Source organism: Myxine glutinosa, chromosome 13 (assembly GCF_964187855.1).
Source record: "Myxine glutinosa chromosome 13, kmMyxGlut1.1, whole genome shotgun sequence".
NCBI classification, from domain to species: domain Eukaryota; kingdom Metazoa; phylum Chordata; class Myxini; order Myxiniformes; family Myxinidae; genus Myxine; species Myxine glutinosa.
In genome coordinates, this window is record NC_136273.1 from 31,130,198 (window position 1) to 31,153,620 (window position 23,423).

A 23,423-nucleotide genomic window follows, 5' to 3' on the forward strand; every position below is an offset into this window, starting at 1 on the left:
ATAAGTGACGGCAGCGCTCATGGGATCTTCTTCTTCCGTTAAGCTCCAATTTTTTCTCTTTAAGTTAAGTCCAATCAGTCCTCTCTGCTCGAAGTGCTCAGGCCATGCCTTCCCGCTCTCATACTTTTATTTCCGTTCGGTGTAGAAAGAGATTGACATATCGTTCGTCCGTTTTCAGCTCGTTATCTTTAAGCTTCCTTACGTCTCGCCACCTGCTACACCTCTCTGAGTTACGAGGATTTATGCAACGCACCCCGAGTATCGCAACGTCACTCCATTTAACTTTATTAAAATGACGATAAAGACGTTTCCTTATATATCCTAATTTAAAATGTTCAAGGGAATAAAAAGACCATTTGGTTCACACCACCCATGTTCACACCACTCGACTGTCCAATCAGCCGACGGCTCGCTTCGCCTTCGCCCAGCAGATGCCAATACGATGGCGTCGTAAGATGGCGTCGTATCGGCAGTTAATCGGATGCTTTTGGCCCCCAACGTCGGCTAATTCAGATTTTTCGAGTATGTCTGTACGTGATAAACAAAGAGCGCGGTTCGTAGATCGTAAATCCATTAGTGCCGTGGGCATCGGGTCACTGGGTGCGGCGTAAAAGGGATAACAAAGTCGAGTCGTTACGGTATTATTATATAGATAGCCCTTCCCTCCAACAGAGGTCAGTGATTGAACCCCTTGCATTATGTCACGTGAGCAAACGAAAATTGCAAGTCATCTCACCACCCTTGCGGGGAAGAGGGTGGGGGGGGGGGGGGCAAGGGGAGGGAAAGGGTAGTGTTTATTTCATGCTCATGGCCTGAACTTGGGTATTCTAAACATGTCATCCAAAATTTGGTTGCGATCGGCCAAGCTGTTTTCAATTATATAAGGTTAAGACGTACATAGAAGAATAAGACCACTTATTTTGCATGTTGAGATGCACAGCATTGCCAAAGCAGTTTCTTGGCCATTGGGCACAATCCTGGACAGGTCGCCTCCCCGACGCAAGATACTCGAATGGCTCATTATTCCCAGTAAGTTGGTACTCATTTTGCTGACCTCGGAAGGATGGTAGGCTGAGTCAACCCACCTGGTGTTAATTTGATGGCAAGACAGGGGCATGAACTCAGGACCCTGAGATCTTGAGCCAGCCACCATAACCGTTAAACCAACACCATGCTAAGACATACATAGACTTCACAATAAATAAATATAGAGAATTGCTGACTTTTAGTTCTGGTACACCCACTCCGTACGGGAGCGGCAGGAAGGGTCATGTTATTATCTTCTCTGGGATATATAGATTACAGTAGATCTAGGCTCACAGTGCAGCACATAGAGACGGAATTGGGAGGGACTGGTGTACAATAATTGATTGGTAAATTGATTAATTGCATAAATAAACTAAATAAATAAGAATCGTAAAATATTTGATTTCTTCATCAATTGGCTAATATCATACCTAAATCAGCACTGCTGTGTCTGAATCTAACTTTTTAAAAATTCATGAAGTAATTAATCATAAAATTAAATAATTAATTGATTAATTGATAAATCAATAAATCAAAAATACCTTTCATAGCCAAATCACTTGGTCACTGTCATGTCCAAATATCAGCTTCCTAGCTCAAAACGTTCCTGAGATATTGCCCAGATGAGAAAGGAAATAAATAAGTACTTAATAAATCGATAATAATTAAGTAATTAATCAAGTAATTAATTAATTTTTTTAAATACCGTTTTTTCCAAAGCCCTTGTTCACTATTGTGCCGAAATTTCAGCTTCATAGCTCAAAGGATGGCTGAGATATTGCCCGGACAAACCAACAAACAAGAAAGAAAGAAAACAAGCAAACACAGTGAAAACTGAGTATTCCCTTTCAAAGAACTACCATGTAACAAAGTAAAAAAATTGGTCCTTTGTATTTCACTATCTGGAGGTTTTACTGTATTGATATTTTTTGAAAAAGAAAAATTAGACCTGTTGTTTGTGGAACGGAATTAAATTGTGGAAAATACTACACTCAGATTGTAAATTTTGAGGAGTGCTCGCTTTATGGTGATTTTTATTTTGTTTTTATATTTCAATATATAGCCATTCTTTGGTTTGCTGCAAGCCAAACTGAAGCTGATTACACATGCTTACTTTGAAGAAAAGGACTTCTCACAGATATCAATCTTGAAGGTATGTTTCATGCATCATTTGCTGACATTCACCATTTTATTTTATACGTCTTGTGCTGCCTTCTTTATGTGCTGAATATTTTGATCATATTCTCAAAAGGCACTTTCTGTGTTTGTTTCTTTTTAGTTGTGGTATTGTATTAGTCTTTAATGTGTAAATTGTTCTTACTCCAAATGAAGATCATATAAACATAGTGCAGGGCTTGTCTGAACATGGTAAGGTCTTGCAGGTACTTGAACTTTTTGTTATTACAAATGTCAAACAAAACGATGAATGAATGAATATGAATGATCGTTTTAAGGCCATTTTCCCCGCTAGAGCGGGGTTAGCCTTGCGGGCCCCATGACAATCATGGTTCCCTGTTTGAGGCAATGTTTTTATGGCCGGATGCCCTTCCTGACACCAACCCTTGGTCACGCTCTTACGATACGGTGTACCTATTCTAACCCGGGGTACACACGGGGATCATTCATCCCAGCAAGCTGGTACTCAATTTGCCGACCTCGGAAGGATGACAGGCTGAGTCAACCCCCCTGGCGTTAATTCAGCGATCGACCGGGATTCGAACCCAGGATCCTAGGATCCCAAGCTGGCACCCTAACCGCTAAGCCAACACCAGGCTCTGTTGATGAGTATGTTGAATATTATTACTTACAGATTGATGATTCATTTGTTTAAAGCTAAGGTCGTGTATAAATGAAAGGACCGTGCCTGATTAAAAAAAACTGATAAAAATGAAAAAACTCATTTGATGAAAAAAATAATCATTAAATTATTCACTTTTCAAAAAGTCATACTTTCACCAAAACACAGACTAGTACAAGTACAAATGCATAGCATAGTGAATAAGTAAAACGAAATGTCCTCTTAACTTATGTTACAGGAATAGGATTAACCTTCACAATGAAGATTTGTTACATTATTAATTGGGTAGAAACCAATCCTTCAGCCTTTGCCAGTTTAGCACCTGGGCAGAGATGAGATTGTATTAGAGATTTATTCAGCTGTATTTTCTTCGATCTACACCTGCATTGAAGAAGTCTGAAGCCCAATATTGGTTCTGGATATTCTTTCAGCCAATTATACATCTACCTCCAGTGCCTTCAGAAAGTATTTACACCCCTTGACTTTTTTCACATTTTGTTGTTAAGGCCTGAATTTAAAATGGATTAGATTGAGATTTTTTGTCACTGATCGACACATAATAATACCCCATAATGTCAAAGTAGATTTTTTTCAGAATTTTTAAAATAAAATAATTGGAAATGAAAAACTGAAATGTCTTAGGTCAATAAGTATTCAACCCCTTTGCTGTGACACTCCACTCCAAATTGAGCTCGGGTGCATCTAATTTCCTTTGATGATCCTTGAGATGTCTCTACAACTTGATTGGTGTCCACCTGTGGCCAATTCAATTGATTTGACATGATTTAGAAAGAAATACACCTTTCTATATAAGGTCCCACAGTCGACAGTGCATGTCAGAGCAGAAACTCTTCCATGAAGTCCAAGGAACTGTCCGAATAACTCTGAGATAGAATTGTGAGGAGGCATAGATCTGGGAAAGGGTATAAAACAATTCATAGAGTGTTGAAAGTTCCCAAGAGCAGAGTGAGCTCCATCATCAGGAAAAATAAAGAATATGGAACTACTAAGTGTCTTCCTAGAACTGGTTATCTGAGCAACCGGGCAAGAAGGACCTTGGTCAGGGAGGTGACCAAGAACCCAATGACCACTATGACAGAACGACAGATTTCCTTGCTCAGATGGGAGAACCTGCCAGAAGGATACCAGTTTCTGCAACATTTCACAAATCTTGACTTAATGGGAGACTGGCCAGACGGAAGCCACTCCTGAGAAAAAGGTACATGACAGCATGCCTGGAGTTTGCAAAAAGGCACATGAACGAATCTGAGCTTTTGTGGTCTGATGAGATGAAAATTGAACTCTTTGGCCTGAATGCAAAGTGCTATGTTTAGAGGAAACCCATCAAATCTCATCCCCCATCTAACACCATCATTACCGTGAAGCATGGTGGTGGCAGCATCATGCTATGAGGATGCTTTTCAGCAGCAGAGACTGGGAGACTTGGAAGGATAGCGGGAACAGTGAATGGAGCCAAATACAGGGAAATTATTTAGGAGAACCTGCTTCAGAGTACAAAAGACCTTAGACTGCAGCGAAGATTTACGTTTCAGCAGGACAATGACCCCCAAGCATCAGCCAAAGCAACACTGGAATGGCTTTAGAACAAGAATGCAAAAGTCCTTGAGTGGTCCAGTCAAAACCCAGACTTGAAACCCATTGAGAATCTGTAGAAAGACTTGAAGATTGCTCTTCTCTGAAGCTCCCCATCCAACTTGACAGAGCTTGAGCAAATCTGCAAGGAGAAATAGGAGAAACTCCCCAAATCCAGAGTCGAGTAATCCAGTGTAAATCTGATAAAGACATTCCCAAGAAGACTCGAAGCTGTAATTGCTGCCTAATTGTCAGGTTCACTATGTTTTTTCGTTCAAAATCATGGTAGATTAGCAAACCTATACATTTTTGGAAACGTTATTACATGGAAAATCTGAAAATCAATGTTTACATTTGCCAATTCTGACCAATTTGATTCGACCAATTCGACCAATCGACCAATTCCATTCGACCAATCGCTTCGATCGACCATTCGACCATTCGACCAATTCGATCGATTCGATTCGATTCGATTCATCGAATTCGATTCGATCGACCATTCGACCAATTCGATTTGCCAATCAATTTGACCGACCTTTGCTTGTGTGGAACGGACTGTGAAAACGATGCGGACTATATTGTCCGATACGACACACAGGACAGTGATGACGAACTCTAAATGGCATATTCTGTAATCGTGTATGTTTGATGCCATTGACTGCCTGTGTATATTTTGTCATTGACTGCCTGTGTAGATGTGAAGTTATACTGACTGCATGTGTATATATGATTTTGCTGACTGCCTTTGTATGTTTGGTGATATGAATTATTGTGACACATTTTGATGTTATTAACTGCCTGTACAAAATGATAACATGTATTTGATTATGCAACTTATCGCGAATATAAAGACAATATTTTGCAATTCAAAACCTTTGATTCGTGTCTTACCATTCCCCATAGCACTAATTTGATACTTTCATTGGATTCCTTGTCCCTGAAAATATAGGTTTAGTATATTTTTAAAAGTTTTTAGGGTAATTAGAGGCAGAAATAGAACAAACTAGAACTGCCACTTTAAAACTGCTGGCAGTGATGACCGGTTTACTCGCACCCACTTTTGATGCAACCCCACTGTTGATACAACCCCACTTTTGATACAACCCCACTTGTGATACAACCCCACTTTCATTGGACATGCTTTGACACAACCCCCTTGGATACAACCCCGACACACACACACACACACACACACACACACACACATCCCCACACACACACACACATTCCCCCTACCCCCCACCCACATACACACACATACACACACACAAACACATGCACACGTCCTCCCACCCCCACCCCCAACACACACACACACACACACACACACACACACACACACACACACATATTCCCCCACCCCTAACACACACACACATGCACACAGCCCCCCCACCCCCAACACACACACACAAACACACACACATATCCCCCACCCCTAACACACACACAAACACATGCACACATCCCCCCACCCCCCCAACCCTAACACACATGCACACACACAAACACCCCCACACCCCTCCCCCCACACGAACACCCCTCCACACATACACCCCTCCACACACACACATATCCACCCGCCCCCTCACACCCACACACACATACACACACACGCACATCCACACATCCACACACACGCACACACACACAAACACACGCACACATCTCCCCACCCCACTCCCAACACACACACACACACCCTCCACACATACACACACACACACACACACACACATATCCATCCCCCCCTCCTCCACATGCACACCCCAACCCCTCCACACACACACACATATCCACCCCCCACCCCACACCCACACACACACCCACACACACACATCCCCCCACACATATCCCTACACACACATCCCTACACACACACACACATCCCCCCTCCCCCCCCCCCCCACACACACACACACACACACACACACACACACATATCCAACCCCCCTCCTCCACACGCACACCCCAACCTCCCCCCCCCCCACATACACACATATCCCCCCCCCCCAACCCACATACACACACACACACACACAGACATCCACACATACGCACATCCATACACACACACAAACACACACACACATCCCCCCCCCCCCCACCCCATCCATTAAAAAAAAAAATTTCGTTTAATTAACGATATTTGCCACCCGTGGAAGAACGTCCTGCCGTGGCATGACGTCATCCGTGGCCCGTGCCGTATGTCAGCGGAAGAACGAAGTATCCCGTCGATCGAACTTGGTCAAATTTTTCATGATTGTCACCAAATTTGTTGTGGTATTTTGTTAACTCATCCGAGGCAATACGACAATCGAAATCCGATTTGAAATCGGAGCCAAATTGACGCCGCAAGATCTGCCTGCACGTGTGGATATTTTACCTGTGGAAGATTCACTTTGGAAATTCGCTCCATTTAAAATGTTAGATTTTGAATAACTTCGTCATTTTAAATCGGATTTCCACAAAATAAAGGTCACCATTGCTTGCAGATACCTCTCTTTCTCCTTACAATTGAAGACAGGATGAACTTCAGAGCGAGAAATAAGCCGAGGCGGCGGAGAGTTTTACAATGTTATTTTCCAATGTAAATGACAATATCGTGTAGTTTTACGAAAATTCATCACAATTTGCCCAGATTTGTTGCATTCGAATGTTAACACCCTCTAGCGACTGCCAAATCAGAACAATTTAATTTCGAGCTACCCTTAGCTCGTGAGGTGGTTATGTCACATGGCCTGGTCAAAAAAAAGTGTTGTGGTTCTTCTTCTTCAGGCAATAACAACTTCTAGTTTCCAGACCGTACATCCAATCATCTTGAGATTTTGCACACTTGTTACTCTTCATGACTTCTGCTAGATTATGAAGTTTCACGTCGATCAATAAAGCGATTCAAGAGATATCCATTTTAAAAATAAATTTCGTTTAATTAACGAGATCTGCCAAACCACGTGACCTATCGCAAATTCTAAAATGACATTTTAGTAGACTGACATGCTGAACAGATCTGTGAAGTTTCTCCTCGATTGGATCAAAAATGAGGGAGGAGCTACGTTTTAAAGGTTCATGCTTTAAACCGTCATAACTCTGAAACCATGTGTCGGATGATGTCGCCCTCGTTGACCTTTTTGTTCGTCATGGGCATGCGATTCTGCTTGCAAAGGTTGGCCTCGATCTGTTCAGCCGTTGCAGAGAAAAAGGGTTTTTCGTGTGTTCACGAAAAACAATATGGCGGCTGAACCACGTGACCTACGACGTCATATTTACCATTAAAATATTCTACAGACCGAGTCCCTCCTATGGTGAAAATTGTATCTCAATCGGCCCTATTATTGCAGAGAAAATGTTTTTTAAAGGAAATTAAAACTTAAAATGGCAATAGCACTCACTGTGAGACGTGGCCTGGCAGGACAAAATGGTGTGTTTCTTCTTCTTTCAACAATAAAGACTTATAGCTTCGCGACCGTACATCCAATCATCTTGAAATTTTGCACACCTGTTACTCTTCATGACTTCTACTACAGTATGAAGTTTCACGTCGATCAATAAAGCGATTCAAGAGATATCCATTAAAAAAAAAAAAATTCGTTTAATTAACGATATCTGCCAAACCACGTGACCTATCGCAAATTCTAAAATGACATTTTAGTAGACTGACATGCTGAACAGATCTGTGAATTTTCTCCTCGATTGGATCAAAAATGAGGGAGGAGCTAGGTTTTAAAGGTTTATGCTTAAAAACGTCATAACTCTGAAACCATGTGTCGGATGATGTCGTGCTCGCTGACTTTTTTGTTCGTCATGAGTATGCGATGCCGCTTGCAAAGTTTGGCCTCGATCTGTTCAGCCGTTGCAGAGCAAAAGCGGTTTTCGTGTTTTCACGAAAAACAATATGCCTGCCGAACCACGTGACCTACGACGTCATATTTACCATTAAAATATTCTACAGACCGAGTCCCTCCTATGGTGAAAATTTTATCTCAATCGGCCCTATTATTGCAGAGAAAATGTTTTTTAAAGGAAATTAAAACTTAAAATGGTAATAGCACTCACTGTGAGACGTGGCCTGGCAGGACAACATGGTGTGTTTCTTCTTCTTTCAACAATAAAGACTTATAGTTTCGCGACCGTACATCCAATCATCTTGAAATTTTGCACACTTGTTACTCTTCATGACTTCTACTACAGTATGAAGTTTCACGTCGATCAATAAAGCGATTCAAGAGATATCCATAAATAAATAAAAATCGTTTAATTAACGATATCTGCCAAACCACGTGACCTATCGCAAATTCTAAAATGACATTTTAGTAGACTGACATGCTGAACAGATCTGTGAATTTTCTCCTCGATTGGATCAAAAATGAGGGAGGAGCTAGGTTTTAAAGGTTCATGCTTAAAAATGTCATAACTCTGAAACCATGTGTCGGATGATGTCGTGCTCGCTGACTTTTTTGTTCGTCATGGGTATCCGAATATGCATGCCAAGTTTGGGCTCGATCCGTTCAGCCGTTGCGGAGAAAAAGGGTTTTTTGTGTTATTTCACGGAAAACAAGATGGCGGCCGAACCATGTGACGTATGACTTCGAAAATTTTCGCATTCTGAGTTTTTTTTAACTAAGCATCTGGGGAAAAAATCTCATTTTCGGGGGAGAAAAACTGTGTTTGACGAATTCTAACCTCTTAACGTTAGCATTTTTGATATACTCAATACACATGTTTTTTGTTCCCATTGCAGAGTTCTTTAGAATGAGCCATTCCTCAAATTTTTCCATTGAGCCGTTTCGGAGATACAGAGGGGCAAAGTTGAAGGTGTTTTACAAGATGGCGCCCATACCACGTGACCTATGACGTCATCATTAGCATTAAAAAAATCTACGAGCCTAGCCGATCATTTGATGAAAATTTCCTGTCAATCCGACCAGCGGTTGCTGAGAAACTTAATTATGAAGTTTTCGGAGGTGCAAAATAGGGTGGAAGAATAATAATAATAATAATAAGAAAACCTCGAGCAGTAATAATAGGTTTCTCTCCATTTCATGGAGAGTAAACCTAAATATGTATTTTACAGTGGCCATTTTGAAAATCCAAAATGGCCGCCATACAGGTATCTCTCCAAATGTAAACATTGATTTTTAGTTTCCTTATGCTATAACCTTTCCAAAAATGTATAGGTTTGCTAATCTACCATGATTTTGAACGAAATATAATTTATTGACATAGTGAACCTGACTGACTATAAGGCACTTTTACTGAGTGCTGACTCAGGGGGTTGAATACTTATGTAAATTAGATTTTTTAGATTGCATTTTATTCTGCCTTAATTATTTCCTTAAAATTTCTAAAATAAAAATTCCACTTTGACATTATGGGGTATTATGTTTAGATAAGTGACTAAAAAATCTCAATTTAATGCATTTTAAATTCAGGCTGTAACACAACAAAATGTGAAAAAAGTCAAGGTATGTGAATACTTTCTGAAGGCACTGTACATTGCTCCAGGACTTCAGTCGAGCTGAGATGGGGCTATTTATGGCTGGAGACAGGGTACAACTAGAACGGCATTCGATATAGCGCATACCTCTGCCAGGTTGAACAGTTTACGTTTTGTATCCCAGTGATAGGCTGGATCTGCATCCGGATCTTCACCAATATCTAATCAACTCGTCCTTGTCACACACACCCAACATATCCACCAAATTTCATCTGAATCCATCCACAACTTTTTGGGATATTCCTCACAGACAGACAGACAGACAAACAGATAGACAGGAGTGAAAACATAACTTCCATCCAGCTTCAGTGGTGGAGATAAATATGCCAGCATCATGCAAGATAGTCTTTAAAGGAAGACTCCAGACCCAATTTTTTTTAAATTATTTAAATCTTTAGAATTAGGTAATGTTTAATTTTTAAAAATAAAAAAAATTTTGACGCTAAATTTGTCGTAAAATGCGTTTTTAAAAAGGCACGATTTAAAAAGGCACGATTTTTAAAAAAGCTTGTTCTGGAATCCTTGTGACGTCACTGTGACGTCACACGAGGTATAGATCTCAACTGATCACGGTGCACACAGTGCATAAACATGGCAGACATGGCAGAAGAAGAAGTTTCTGACTCCGAATCGCTCGATATTTCCTCTGATCTGTTGGACTTTTCAGCCGATGAATACGTATCAGAGGCCGAGGAAAGTATTGTAGAAGAATTTGATATAGAATGGAGAGAATTTGGTGTTCAACCATATCAGTTTGAGCCGGCGAAGATCCAGAGGCCAATATGGAGGTCGAAGTGGAAAACGACGAAGATGATGCTGAACAGCTCGCAGATTTAGATTACTGGTACGTGTTGGGCTAGTCTACTTGTTGATAGTTTCGGTTAAATATGCGAGGAATATTTATATCAAGCGAGTGTTATTGCAGTAGTGACTTTGTTTGATCGATAAAATGGTAAAAACCCGATCGCCTTGTGCCTGTATCAAGGCGTAGCCACAGACACGCAGGCTGCAGCTACTGAGTGTAGTGTACGAATGCACTCGTCACTGTACGTCAGCGTTTCGTAGAATTTTGGCCAATTTATTTATATTTATGGCAGGCATGTTCCGCTAGACCCCGAAATAAGTCGATACATAAACAATTATGCTCGCATCCCGGGGGGGGGGGGGGGATAGCCCACATTTTATACATGACACAAACGTCATTTACGATTTAGTGTAGGCCTAGGCCTATGCATTGCAAGTGTCTTTGGGGACACACAGTGACAGTACACTCACATTCGAGCCTGTGTTTATGTTTATAATACCATTGTTTTTCTTGAATGAAAGGGGGGTTCATAATCTCTCAATTTATGGTTGCGTACATACTTTAAATGGGCTCTTCAATCATGAAACGTTGTTTACACTTTACATGCAAATATTGGTATAAACCAGCAAAATAAATTCCATCGTGCTCGAGTTCGTCGGACAAACCTCTTCCAAGTGTTATTACTGGCAACATCATTCGGGAATTCATGCAGTGTTCGCACAAAAGGCTCCGAGACTTTGCTGCACCCGTACAAAACACAACTATAAACTATTTAGAATCCGATATGCAGGACAATATAACTATACTGAACAGCAATAGAAACGTCACTTCATAAAAAGAATTCCTGAACATTTCCCATAGAAATATCAATGCATTTCGTTTAGATATCTCGTTATTTACATTAGTCTGTATCTAAATTTAATCCTAACTACCGACAGTGGTGCACACGTGGATAAAAACAGGTCACCAAAACGCAGGCAAAAAAACGACCATGGTACAAAGTCGTGCATGATTCCCATGGAAATCAAAATGCACGTGTGTCTCCTTGTGACTTTCCCTATAAAAGGCACCCCAAAACGTGTGTTCATCATTCATGTTTCGATGCCAGCGCCATGCCCAGACTTACGAGGATTCAGAGAGACCAGGCTATTGGAAGATTGCATGCTGGACAGACTGCACGAATGGTTGCCAATGCTTTCCATGTCAATGTGAGAACCATCTACAGGTTACAGGAACGATACCAGGCCACCAACAGCACCGATGACCGCCCACGCAGTGGCAGACCGAGGGTAACAACACCACGACAGGATCGACAGATTGTGCGTCATCACATCCAAGATCACTTTACCAGGGCTACAGAAACTGCAAGACAAACAGTTGGAACCCACCAGAGACACATTAGTCGTGATAAAGTCCGTCGACGTTTGAAGAACAGGGATGTCCGTTGTCACAGGCCGTATTGTGGCCCCATTCTTACAGCTCGACACTGCCCTGACCGACTACAGTGGGCCACACAGCATCAAAATTGGCGTTACCAGCAGTGGAGAACCGTTCTTTTCTCAGACGAAAGCCGATACTGTGTTTCCATGGCAGATGGCAGAGTGAGAGTTTGGCGCAGACGTGGGGAACGCTACTCAGATGACTGTGTGATGGAAAGAGACTCGTGGGGTGGTCCAAACATCATGGTATGGGATGCTATTGCTCTCATTCACAAAGTCGGTCCTGTGGTGTTCCAGAATATTGATCCAGGAAGAGGCAATGGTGTCACAGCTGCTCGCTACATCGATCAAGTCCTCAGACCTCACGTTGTGCCACATTTTGGATGTCACGGAAATCATGTCTTCCAGCAGGACAACGCCCGTGCCCACACTGCCAGAGCAACAAGGGACTTCCTGCAACAGAATGGCATCCAAACCATGCACTAGCCCGCGCTCAGCCCCGATTTAAACCCGATAGAGCACTTGTGGGACGAGGTTCAAAGAAGACTGAATGACGTTCGACCAAGGCCGATAACTGCAACTCAACTCAGTCAGGCGTTTCTCAGAGTGTGGGACAAAGTGACAAATGCCTTCATCAACTGATTAATCCACTCCATGTACAGACGATGTATGGCTGTCATCAACGCTCACGGGGGTCACACAAGATACTGATTTTGACCTCCCTTGTTCTCACCTGGTCTTGTGTTTTTCTTATTCAGAACATTTCACATTATTGTTTGAACTGTGGTGACCATCCCTGTAATGTTTCATGTTGATCCTAAATCTCAATTCGTGTTGATCATGACTTGAAAATAAAGACTCCAAAATATTGATTCTGACTGACGTTTCTTTTGCTGTTTAATGTAGAATAGAAACACTCCACACTATTGTATTGTATTGTAAACCATTGGTAAAATATTTCCGGCTTCCCCATCACCTCGTGTGACGTCATACTGTGCATGGGCACGTGGTCTAAGATTTGCAGAAACGTTTTCGTCGATGGTTTATTATTGGTGCATTTAAAGTCGGATTACAAGGAAACAACTTCGCAGGTTGATTTTTTTTTAGATGATGTTGTTATGTACTGATCAAAGATCATGTAGAAGCATTTAACTAAAAAAAAATTTGGGGGTCTGGAGTCTTCCTTTAAACGTAACTTCAGAGCATTCACCAGTTTGGCCATTTTATACAAATATTAAATGCAGATGAATTAATGATAACTAGCGCTTTGCTGAAAAAGCGCCTTAACGTTACTTTGTTTGTTTGCATTGATTTAAACTTATAGGTCACATACAGGACAATGATGTTAGACAGTTTATATTTTTACTTTAACTTTTATTTTAAGGACAAGGACATTCTTAGAAATTAGATAAATGCATATATAGCATATGAGATACAACATTGTAGATTAATGGTGTGTGTCTGTGCATGTGTGTGTGTAGGAATTGTATGAACATGTGAACAGCTCTCTGAGTGGAAGCATTTTGGAAGGTTCACCGGCTTACTTGGGTGAGACACTCCTCGCTTTAGATCTGACTCATTTATTATCTGACAAAGCACTTTAGTAACAGGGTTAGCATGAAAGAATATTAAGAATTAGCAAATATCACGCATAACTTTGCTGACGGGAATATTGGGGAGGGAGAGGATTAGAGGAGGGAGGGAGGGAGAGGATTAGAGGAGGGAGGGAGGGAGAGAGAAGGGGGGAGGGAGGGAGAGAGAAGGGGGGAGGGAGGGAGAGAGAAGGGGGGAGGGAGGGAGAGAGAAGGGGGGAGGGAGGGAGAGAGAAGGGGGGAGGGAGGGAGAGAGAAGGGGGGAGGGAGGGAGAGAGAAGGGGGGAGGGAGGGAAGGAGAGAGAAGGGGGGAGGGAGTGAGAGAGAGAGAGGGGGGAGGGAGAGGGGGGGAGAGGGGGGAAGAGAGGGGGGGAGGGGAGAGAGAGAGAGAAAAAAAAGGAAAAAAAATAAAAGAAAAGAGAAAGTAGGTGAAAGAGAGAAAGAGGATGTAGGGGCGAGAGAGAAAGAGAGGAGGGAGGTGAGAGAGGTGAATTGAGGAGGGGAGAGGAGACAGGGGGGTTGTGAGTTGATGGAGATGGAGAAAGAGGGGGAGCAAGGAGGGAGAGAGAGGAGTGGGGGTGGGATAACATTGCCTCACCACACATTGCTATACACTCCGGGAGGGAGGTGGTGCGAGGATGCGGGGGTGGGAGTGAGAGAAAGGAAGAGGACGGGAGAGGGGGGGAGAGAGAGAGACAGAGTTGGGAGGAGAGTGCTGCACTTTCTTATGATGGGGAACAAGGAGAGGACAAAGAGAAAGAGAGAAAAAGGGGGGAGGTTTAACAATTAATATTTTAAAAATTAACAGTCATGGGAATGAACAAGTCTCTTTTTTTTCTTTTCTTTTTTTTTTAAACTCTACGTGGGTGCATTTTTTAAAATTTTATGTTATTCATGTGTTATTCATCAATGTACAGTGCATTCAGAAAATATTCAGACCCCTTCACTTTATTCACATTTTGTTATGTTGCAGTCTTATGCTGAAATCGTTTAAATTCATTCTTTCCCTCATCAATCTACACTCAATACCCCATAATGACAAAGAGAAAACAGGATTTTAGAAAGTTTTGCAAATTTATTAAAAAGAAAAAACTGAAATATCGCATTGACATAAGTATTCATACCCTTTGCTATGACACTTGAAATTTAGCTCAGGTACCTCCCATTTCTCTTGATCATCTGTGAGATGTTTCTACACCTTGATTGGAGTCCACCTGAGGTAAATTCAATTGATTGGACATGATTTGGAAGGGCACACACCTGTCTATATAAGGTCTCACAGCTGACAATGCATATCAGAGCAAAAACCAAGCCATGAGGTCGAAGGAACTGCCTGCAGAGCTCAGAGATAGGATTGTGTCGAGGCACAGATCTGGGGAAGCCGACAAAAAAATTCTGCTGCATTGAAGGTTCCCAAGAGCACAGTGGCCTCCATAATTCTTAAATGGAAGAAGTTTGGAACAACCAGCACTCTTCCTAGAGCTGGCCGCCCGGCCAATGTGAGCAATCAGGGGAGAAGGGCCTTGGTAAGAGAGGTGACCAAGAACCCGATGGTCACTCTGGCTGTGCTCCAGAGATCCTGTTTGGAGATGGGAGAGACTTCCAGGACAACCATCACTGCAACACTCCACCGATCTGGGATTTATACCAGAGTGGCCAGATGGAAGCCTCTCCTCAGTGAAAGACACATGAAAGCCTGCTTGGAGTTTGCAAAAAAGCACCTAAAGGATTCTCAGACTGTGAGAAACAAGATTCTGTGGTCTGATGAAACCAAGATTGAACTGTTTGGCTTCTGTCTGGCACTCTGCCATAAAGCCCAGATCGGTGGAGTGTTGCAGTGATGGTTGTTCTTCTGGAAGTTTCTCCCATCTCCACACAGGATCTCTGGAGCTCAGCCAGAGTGACCATCGAGTTCTTGGTCACCTCTCTTACCAAGGCTCTTCTCCCCCGATTGCTCACTTTGGCCGGGCGGCCAGCTCTAGGAAGAGTCCTGGTTGTTCCAAACTTCTTCCATTTAAGAATTATGGAGGCCACTGTGCTCTTGGGAACCTTCAATTCAGCAGAATTTTTTTTGTAGGCTTCCCCAGAGCTGTGCCTCGACACAATCCTGTCTCTGAGCTCTGCAGGCAGTTCCTTCGACCTCATGGCTTGGTTTCTGCTCTGATATGCATTGTCAGTTGTGAGACCTTATATAGACAGGTGTGTGCCCTTCCAAATCATGTCCAATCAATTGAATTTACCACAGGTGGACTCCAATCAAGGTGTAGAAACATCTCAAAGATGATCAAGAGAAATGGGAGGCACTTGAGCTAAATTTCAAGTGTCATAGCAAAAGGTATGAATACTTATGTCAATGTGATGTTTCTGTTTTTTCTTTTTAATAAATTTGCAAAACTTTCTAAAATCCTGTTTTCTCTTTGTCATTATGGGGTATTGAGTGTCGATTGATGAGGGAAAAAATGAATTTAAACGATTTCATCATAAGGCTGTAACATAACAAAATGTGAAAAAAGTGAAGGGGTCCGAATACTTTCTGAATGCACTGTTTGTGTGCCATCCTTGAGACGATACATACATACTGTTGCGGTTCTCTACGCTGGCCTTCTTCCCCTTATCAAGGGGGGATTAATCCCCTTGTCTTTACTGGCCTGGCGGAACCGAGACCTGAAACGTCCTTTCCGGGCGAGCGCAAAATAGGGTTTCGGGACCAAATTCTCGCTCGTACCTAAGTACTCGCGCTGCCACGGAAACGAGGTAGCAAGCCTCGCACGAACCACGTGAGGTTGGAGTACGCCGAGCAGTTTGTGTACACGTGATCCACGCAGTCTCAACTAGTGGAACCCAATTGGAGCGATCATATTCGTGCCACGCTTAGTCAATTGGGGAAATCACAGAAACGATCGAATCAAGAAGAAAGGAAGAACAGATGGGTTTAATGATTCCCACACGTATTTACAGTTCCAGGACGAAGAGACACAGAGCAAGCTTAGACAGTCTTAATTATCCCAGGGACAACGGGCCCGTCTCACACTCACACGGGGTATTGCAGATGGGCAGGTGTTCCCCAGCGCATCCAAGGATGGTCCTCGTCCAGCTCTCCACGGTCCCCGGCACGTCCGCGAAGATGGAGGTAGGCGAAGGCAGGGACTCGTGGCGTGTCTCTCGAACCACGGAGATAATATCGGGGCGAACGGTAGAGAGGACTTTTACGGCAAAGGGCGGGACGGCCTTTACGGCAAAGGGCGGTTACTCAGCCTCGTTCACTCACTAGGCTGAAATGCGCAAGTTCGTTATAAACGCGCCTGGCTGCGCCCGCGTATATTCAACGACCATCTCCTCTTCCTCAATACCTTGGTGTTGGTTAGCTTGCGCGTTCTCATGCGATGGTCAAGTTCATCAAGCGGTACAATGCGAGTTCTCTCATCAAGTCCCCTCTCTGCAAGTCCTGTGACGCAAGTCCTTTCGAGGGCTTTCACGCAGCGGGCTTTATAGATACGCCCCTCGAACCCTCTGGAACTCACCAGACTTTTTCACCACGCCCTCTGACACAACGCCGACGCCACCACCCTCGAGCTCTGATTGGCGGCTTGCACTTACCGTCAGCTCCTGACGCCGCTCCACCCTCAACGCCGCCCCCACCTTCTTAGGCCTACCTCGTGTTAACTCGACTAATGGACAACCAATGGGTAGCAAAATGGATTGCGCCTACAGAGGTAGAATGGTTTGCAGAAGTAGGGCCTATTCTCCTGTCTTTACACAACGCAGACCTAACAGAGGAAATGGCCTATTCTCACATATACTAAGATATAACTATACTACAAATGGGCCTACATGTTGCTCGTGTGACTAACTATGGGGGACAGACTTTAACCTTTATTGAACTCACTGTGCAAACCTCAAAACCGTAGCAATACGATACATACGATACTTACGATACTCTTTCTGCTGTTCTTTTCGATTCTTGTCCGTATCGTTCTATGTTTCAGCTCTTCCATGAGCCTTAATGTTGTATAGTGGCAGGGGAAGAGGAGGGCAAAATGGCAATTTTGGACTTGCGAACAATTCAACTTACGAACAAATTTCAGGAATCGTAACCCGTTCGTAAGTCATGGACTACCTGTACTTGTACATTGAAAAATATTTTGGTGTTTATTGAGGTGGTGCAAACATCGTGTGTGTGTGTGTGTGTGTGTGTGTGTGTGTGTGTGTGTGTGTGTGTGTGTGTGTGTGTGTGTGTGTGTGTGTGTGTGTGTGTGTGTGTGTGTGTGTGTGTGTGTTATGTAGCCGGGATTCATGCATTGTTTTGTTTGTGCAGGGATATCATCACGTGATTTGGTCTTTCAATTCAAGCAAAAGGTAAACTCTTTCTTGTTCCAACCACCGGTGGCTTCGTTGCTAAGAGACTTGAGTGCGTTCTTGCTTTCACTTGTTTGTTTTGAATTGAAATGTTGTTTTTGCTTCATTATTTTGTCATTTTATTTTGTTTTAATTAAAGAAAGTTTCATTTCAAACTGGATATATTTGTCAATGTGGTTGTTGTCTTTGGCTTTATTTTCTTTTTTTAATTTTTGGAAATAAATCTCACCATTAAGTCTTGAGTCCTGCCAACAGAATAACTTACAGTTTTGTGGGTGCCACCATTTTGCACATGTTAAGCAAACTTTGTATTTCACATGAATGTCGTTTTCAATTTTTTAAAATAACCTTTTTTAAGTGTACTGTAAGCGATAGCAGAGTACCTGCCCTACGGTTGGGCGATCTTGTTCCAGGCATGCAACATGTTATTGGGCGGTGTATAGGCAACTGACAGCTGCCTCAATCCCTCCCGAAAATTTAAAAAAAAATTAAACCGGGGTAAGTGCATGAAGCCAAAACATGCCCACTGCTTATAATTCAAAACACCACACTGCCCTGGAAGACGTGGGGACCGGGACACTGTACCGTAAAGGATGGGGACTTGCAATACCCTCTTCCACCTGGAGGTGGCGCTACATGATACACATTTACATAGAGAATTTGCATCTACCCTCCTACTCATCCTCTCTCCCCTCCTCCCAAGACCACCGACAAATATAGAAATACCCCTGTACACTAATTGGGGTCATGCTGATCCTATGTTGCAAGTCTGGATGTAATCGGCCCTAAACTGTGGGAATAGCGCAATAAACAAAGAAATGCACAAACAAACAAATGCCGGTCTGTGAATTATAGTAAGGATTACAGATTTTTTGACCAGGTTAATGACCAAAGTTCATGTCTGATGTTGAAATCCAGAAACTCAAGAAACCATTCTTCTAGAAGACAGAAGGGTGATTGAAGGGTCCATTTTGATTGGAAGATGAAATTATCTGAGAATAACGATAGTTATTTAATATTTCAGAATAATGACAGAATGTCAGGATTTTGGTCGTTTTTTTAATGCTTTGCCTTTCTAAAACTGTAAGAGTAAAAGTTGAAATTCTTATTGTACTGTACCATTTTGTGACTGTAGTCCTGTACCAAGGCATTAATTACATTGTATACAAAGTACAATGGCTTTTTATTTCTCCTTATGAGCATCATTATACTTTTTTTCTTCCTAATTCTGTCACCGAAGGGGGGTGGAGGTTATGTTTTCACCCCTGTGTCTGTGTGCCTGTTTGTCTGTTTGTGAACAGGATATCTCAAAAGGTTGTGGACAGACTCTGCCAAAATTTGGTGGAGGGGTTGGGTATATAACAAGGACAAAATGCTTAGATTTTAGTGAAGATCCAGAGCCGGATGTGGATCTGAGAATTTTAAAGTGATACTTCACCATTGAGAAATAGGGCAACAAACGATATATAACGCGATATCTCAAAAAGTTGTGGACCGATTCGGACAAAGCCTGGTAGACAAGTTGGGTGTGTGATGAGATTAAGACGATTAGATTTTGGTGCAGGTCTGAATCCAGATCCGACCTATCGGTGGAACACAAAACGTAAACTGTTGAACCTGGCGGAGGTATGCTCTCTACCGAGCGCTGTTCTAGCTTCATTTGACGTTACCCAAAGTTAAATTTGTCTTCATTGCTCAAGTTAGCATGATTTTTTTTCCTGAACCCAATACCTAAACTGCAACTGGCATGCAAGATTATCGACAACAATGTGCATGTATTTTGAAGCCAAGATATGGATAAATATACTGTCGTCATGGAAACATTTCCAAAACAACTTGCATTGGGTTTAAAACTAGACTCGGCGACATCGTGGTTACGGCTTCCGTTCTGAGTCTGGGAGGTCCTCTGTTCAATCCCAATCCTGGTCGGACTCCTGCTTTCATTTCCTGCTTTCAAATCCCAATCCTGCTTTCATTTCGAGGACAGAGCATGGATAAATTACATGGTGTGGAGGAGGTGTGGCGATGTTTTCCCTAAAAATGCCCCGCTGATTGTGGAGAGAAAATTGTTGCCACAAAATAGCGTCACCGGCACCCATAGTGTTCGAGGAGGTTAACCCACGGTAACAGCTTTGAAGAAAGTTAAGTTACTTCCCTCAGTGTGTGCGTGTATGTGTGTGTCACATGTACGTACGTGGCGAGCTCTAACGTTAGCCTTATAAACTGTAGCACACAACCCCCACTCCCCCCTGTGATGAGGCGAAAGGGGTGCAGCTGCAGCTAACCTGGCCCTGTGGTGCCAACTTTTGGTGTAAATGGCAATCGCCAGCAAAATGGTGTAATAGGATTTCCATAAAAGGTTGCTTATAGTGATAGTATAATATGGCCGGCCTGGAAGAGGGAAAGCTTACCAGGAAATTGCATGTTCCTTCCTCCGTTTGTTATATCACATCGTTTTATAATATAACGTTTTATAATATAATAATATATTTTATATGATTCGAAAAACCAGAATTGTGAAGATACGTGGTGGAGTAGGACAAGCTACTGCAAAATAAGGTTGATGATTCGTTAACTACAAACACATTGGATTAATGAAATCAAGTTTCCTTCAAAACAAAATCACTCATTTTAGTTAGAGCAGAGAAGCTTTGTCTTAAAACCAATGAAGCAAATTGCTGGCAACGCAAGCTTTTATTTTATCATTTAATGGTGTTGTTTTGTCTTGCAGGTGCTTGTACTTTTATTTTATCATTTAATGGTGCTGTTTTGTCTTGCAGGTGCTTGTACTTTTATTTTATCATTTAATGGTGTTGTTTTGTCTTGCAGGTGCTTGTACTTTTATTTTATCATTTAATGGTGCTGTTTTGTCTTGCAGGTGCTTGTACTTTTATTTTATCATTTAATGGTGTTGTTTTGTCTTGCAGGTGCTTGTACTTTTATTTTATCATTTAATGGTGCTGTTTTGTCTTGCAGGTGCTTGTACTTTTATTTTATCATTTAATGGTGTTGTTTTGTCTTGCAGGTGCTTGTACTTTTATTTTATCATTTAATGGTGTTGTTTTGTCTTGCAGGTGCTTGTACTTTTATTTTATCATTTAATGGTGTTGTTTGTCTTGCAGGTGCTTGTACTTTTATTTTATCATTTAATGGTGTTGTTTTGTCTTGCAGGTGCTTGTACTTTTATTTTATCATTTAATGGTGTTGTTTTGTCTTGCAGGTGCTTGTACTTTTATTTTATCATTTAATGGTGTTGTTTTGTCTTGCAGGTGCTTGTACTTTTATTTAATAATTTAATGGTGTTGTTTTGTCTTGCAGGTGCTTGTACTTTTATTTTATCATTTAATGGTGTTGTTTTGTCTTGAAGGTGCTTGTACTTTTATTTTATCATTTAATGGTGTTGCTTTGTCTTGCAGGTGCTTGTACTTTTATTTTATAATTTAATGGTGTTGTTTTGTCTTGCAGGTGCTTGTACTTTTATTTTATCATTTAATGGTGTTGTTTTGTCTTGCAGGTGCTTGTACTTTTATTTTATCATTTAATGGTGTTGTTTTGTCTTGCAGGTGCTTGTACTTTTATTTTATCATTTAATGGTGTTGTTTTGTCTTGCAGGTGCTTGTACTTTTATTTTATCATTTAATGGTGTTGTTTGTCTTGCAGGTGCTTGTACTTTTATTTTATCATTTAATGGTGTTGTTTTGTCTTGCAGGTGCTTGTACTTTTATTTTATCATTTAATGGTGTTGTTTTGTCTTGCAGGTGCTTGTACTTTTATTTTATCATTTAATGGTGTTGTTTTGTCTTGCAGGTGCTTGTACTTTTATTTTATCATTTAATGGTGTTGTTTTGTCTTGAAGGTGCTTGTACTTTTATTTTATCATTTAATGGTGTTGTTTTGTCTTGCAGGTGCTTCTACTTTTATTTAATAATTTAATGGTGTTGCTTTGTCTTGCAGGTGCTTCTACTTTTATTTTATAATTTAATGGTGTTGTTTTGTCTTGCAGGTGCTTGTACTTTTATTTCATCATTTAATGGTGTTGTTTTGTCTTGCAGGTGCTTGTACTTTTATTTTATCATTTAATGGTGTTGTTTTGTCTTGCAGGTGCTTGTACTTTTATTTTATCATTTAATGGTGTTGTTTTGTCTTGCAGGTGCTTGTACTTTTATTTTATCATTTAATGGTGTTGTTTTGTCTTGCAGGTGCTTGTTTGTACTTTTATTTTATCATTTAATGGTGTTGCTTTGTCTTGCAGGTGCTTGTACTTTTATTTTATCATTTAATGGTGTTGTTTTGTCTTGCAGGTGCCTGTACTTTTATTTTATCATTTAATGGTGTTGTTTTGTCTTGCAGGTGCTTGTACTTTTATTTTATCATTTAATGGTGTTGTTTGTCTTGCAGGTGCCTGTACTTTTATTTCATCATTTAATGGTGTTGCTTTGTCTTGCAGGTGCTTGTACTTTTATTTCATAATTTAATGGTATTGTTTTGTCTTGCAGGTGCTTGTACTTTTATTTTATCATTTAATGGTGTTGTTTTGTCTTGCAGGTGCTTGTACTTTTATTTTATCATTTAATGGTGTTGTTTTGTCTTGCAGGTGCTTGTACTTTTATTTTATCATTTAATGGGGTTGTTTTGTCTTGCAGGTGCCTGTACTTTAATTTTATCATTTAATGGTGTTGTTTTGTCTTGCAGGTGCCTGTACTTTTATTTTATCATTTAATGGTGTTGTTTTGTCTTGAAGGTGCTTGTACTTTTATTTTATCATTTAATGGTGTTGTTTTGTCTTACAGGTGCTTGTACTTTTATTTTATAATTTAATGGTGTTGTTTTGTCTTGCAGGTGCTTGTACTTTTATTTTATAATTTAATGGTGTTGTTTTGTCTTGCAGGTGCTTGTACTTTTATTTTATCATTTAATGGTGTTGTTTTGTCTTGCAGGTGCTTGTACTTTTATTTAATAATTTAATGGTGTTGTTTTGTCTTGCAGGTGCTTGTACTTTTATTTTATAATTTAATGGTGTTGTTTTGTCTTGCAGGTGCTTGTACTTTTATTTTATAATTTAATGGTGTTGTTTTGTCTTGCAGGTGCTTGTACTTTTATTTTATAATTTAATGGTGGTGTTTTGTCTTGCAGGTGCTTGTACTTTTATTTTATCATTTAATGGTGTTGCTTTGTCTTGCAGGTGCTTGTACTTTTATTTTATCATTTAATGGTGTTGTTTTGTCTTGCAGGTGCTTGTACTTTTATTTTATAATTTAATGGTGTTGCTTTGTCTTGCAGGTGCTTGTACTTTTATTTTAGAATTTAATGGTGTTTT

General features: G+C 41.2%; 1 protein-coding gene across 1 annotated transcript in view; it reads left to right on the plus strand.

Moving 5' to 3' along the window:
- LOC137438781 (late secretory pathway protein AVL9 homolog) overlaps positions 1-23,423 on the plus strand; it is an 86,574-nt gene that overhangs the window by 42,506 nt on the left and 20,645 nt on the right. Inside the window, exons 5-7 of the mRNA XM_068134134.2 lie at positions 2,090-2,179; positions 13,640-13,706; positions 18,066-18,106. Coding sequence (XP_067990235.2) covers positions 2,090-2,179; positions 13,640-13,706; positions 18,066-18,106 — 198 coding nt within the window. The remainder of the gene's footprint in view (positions 1-2,089; positions 2,180-13,639; positions 13,707-18,065; positions 18,107-23,423) is intronic.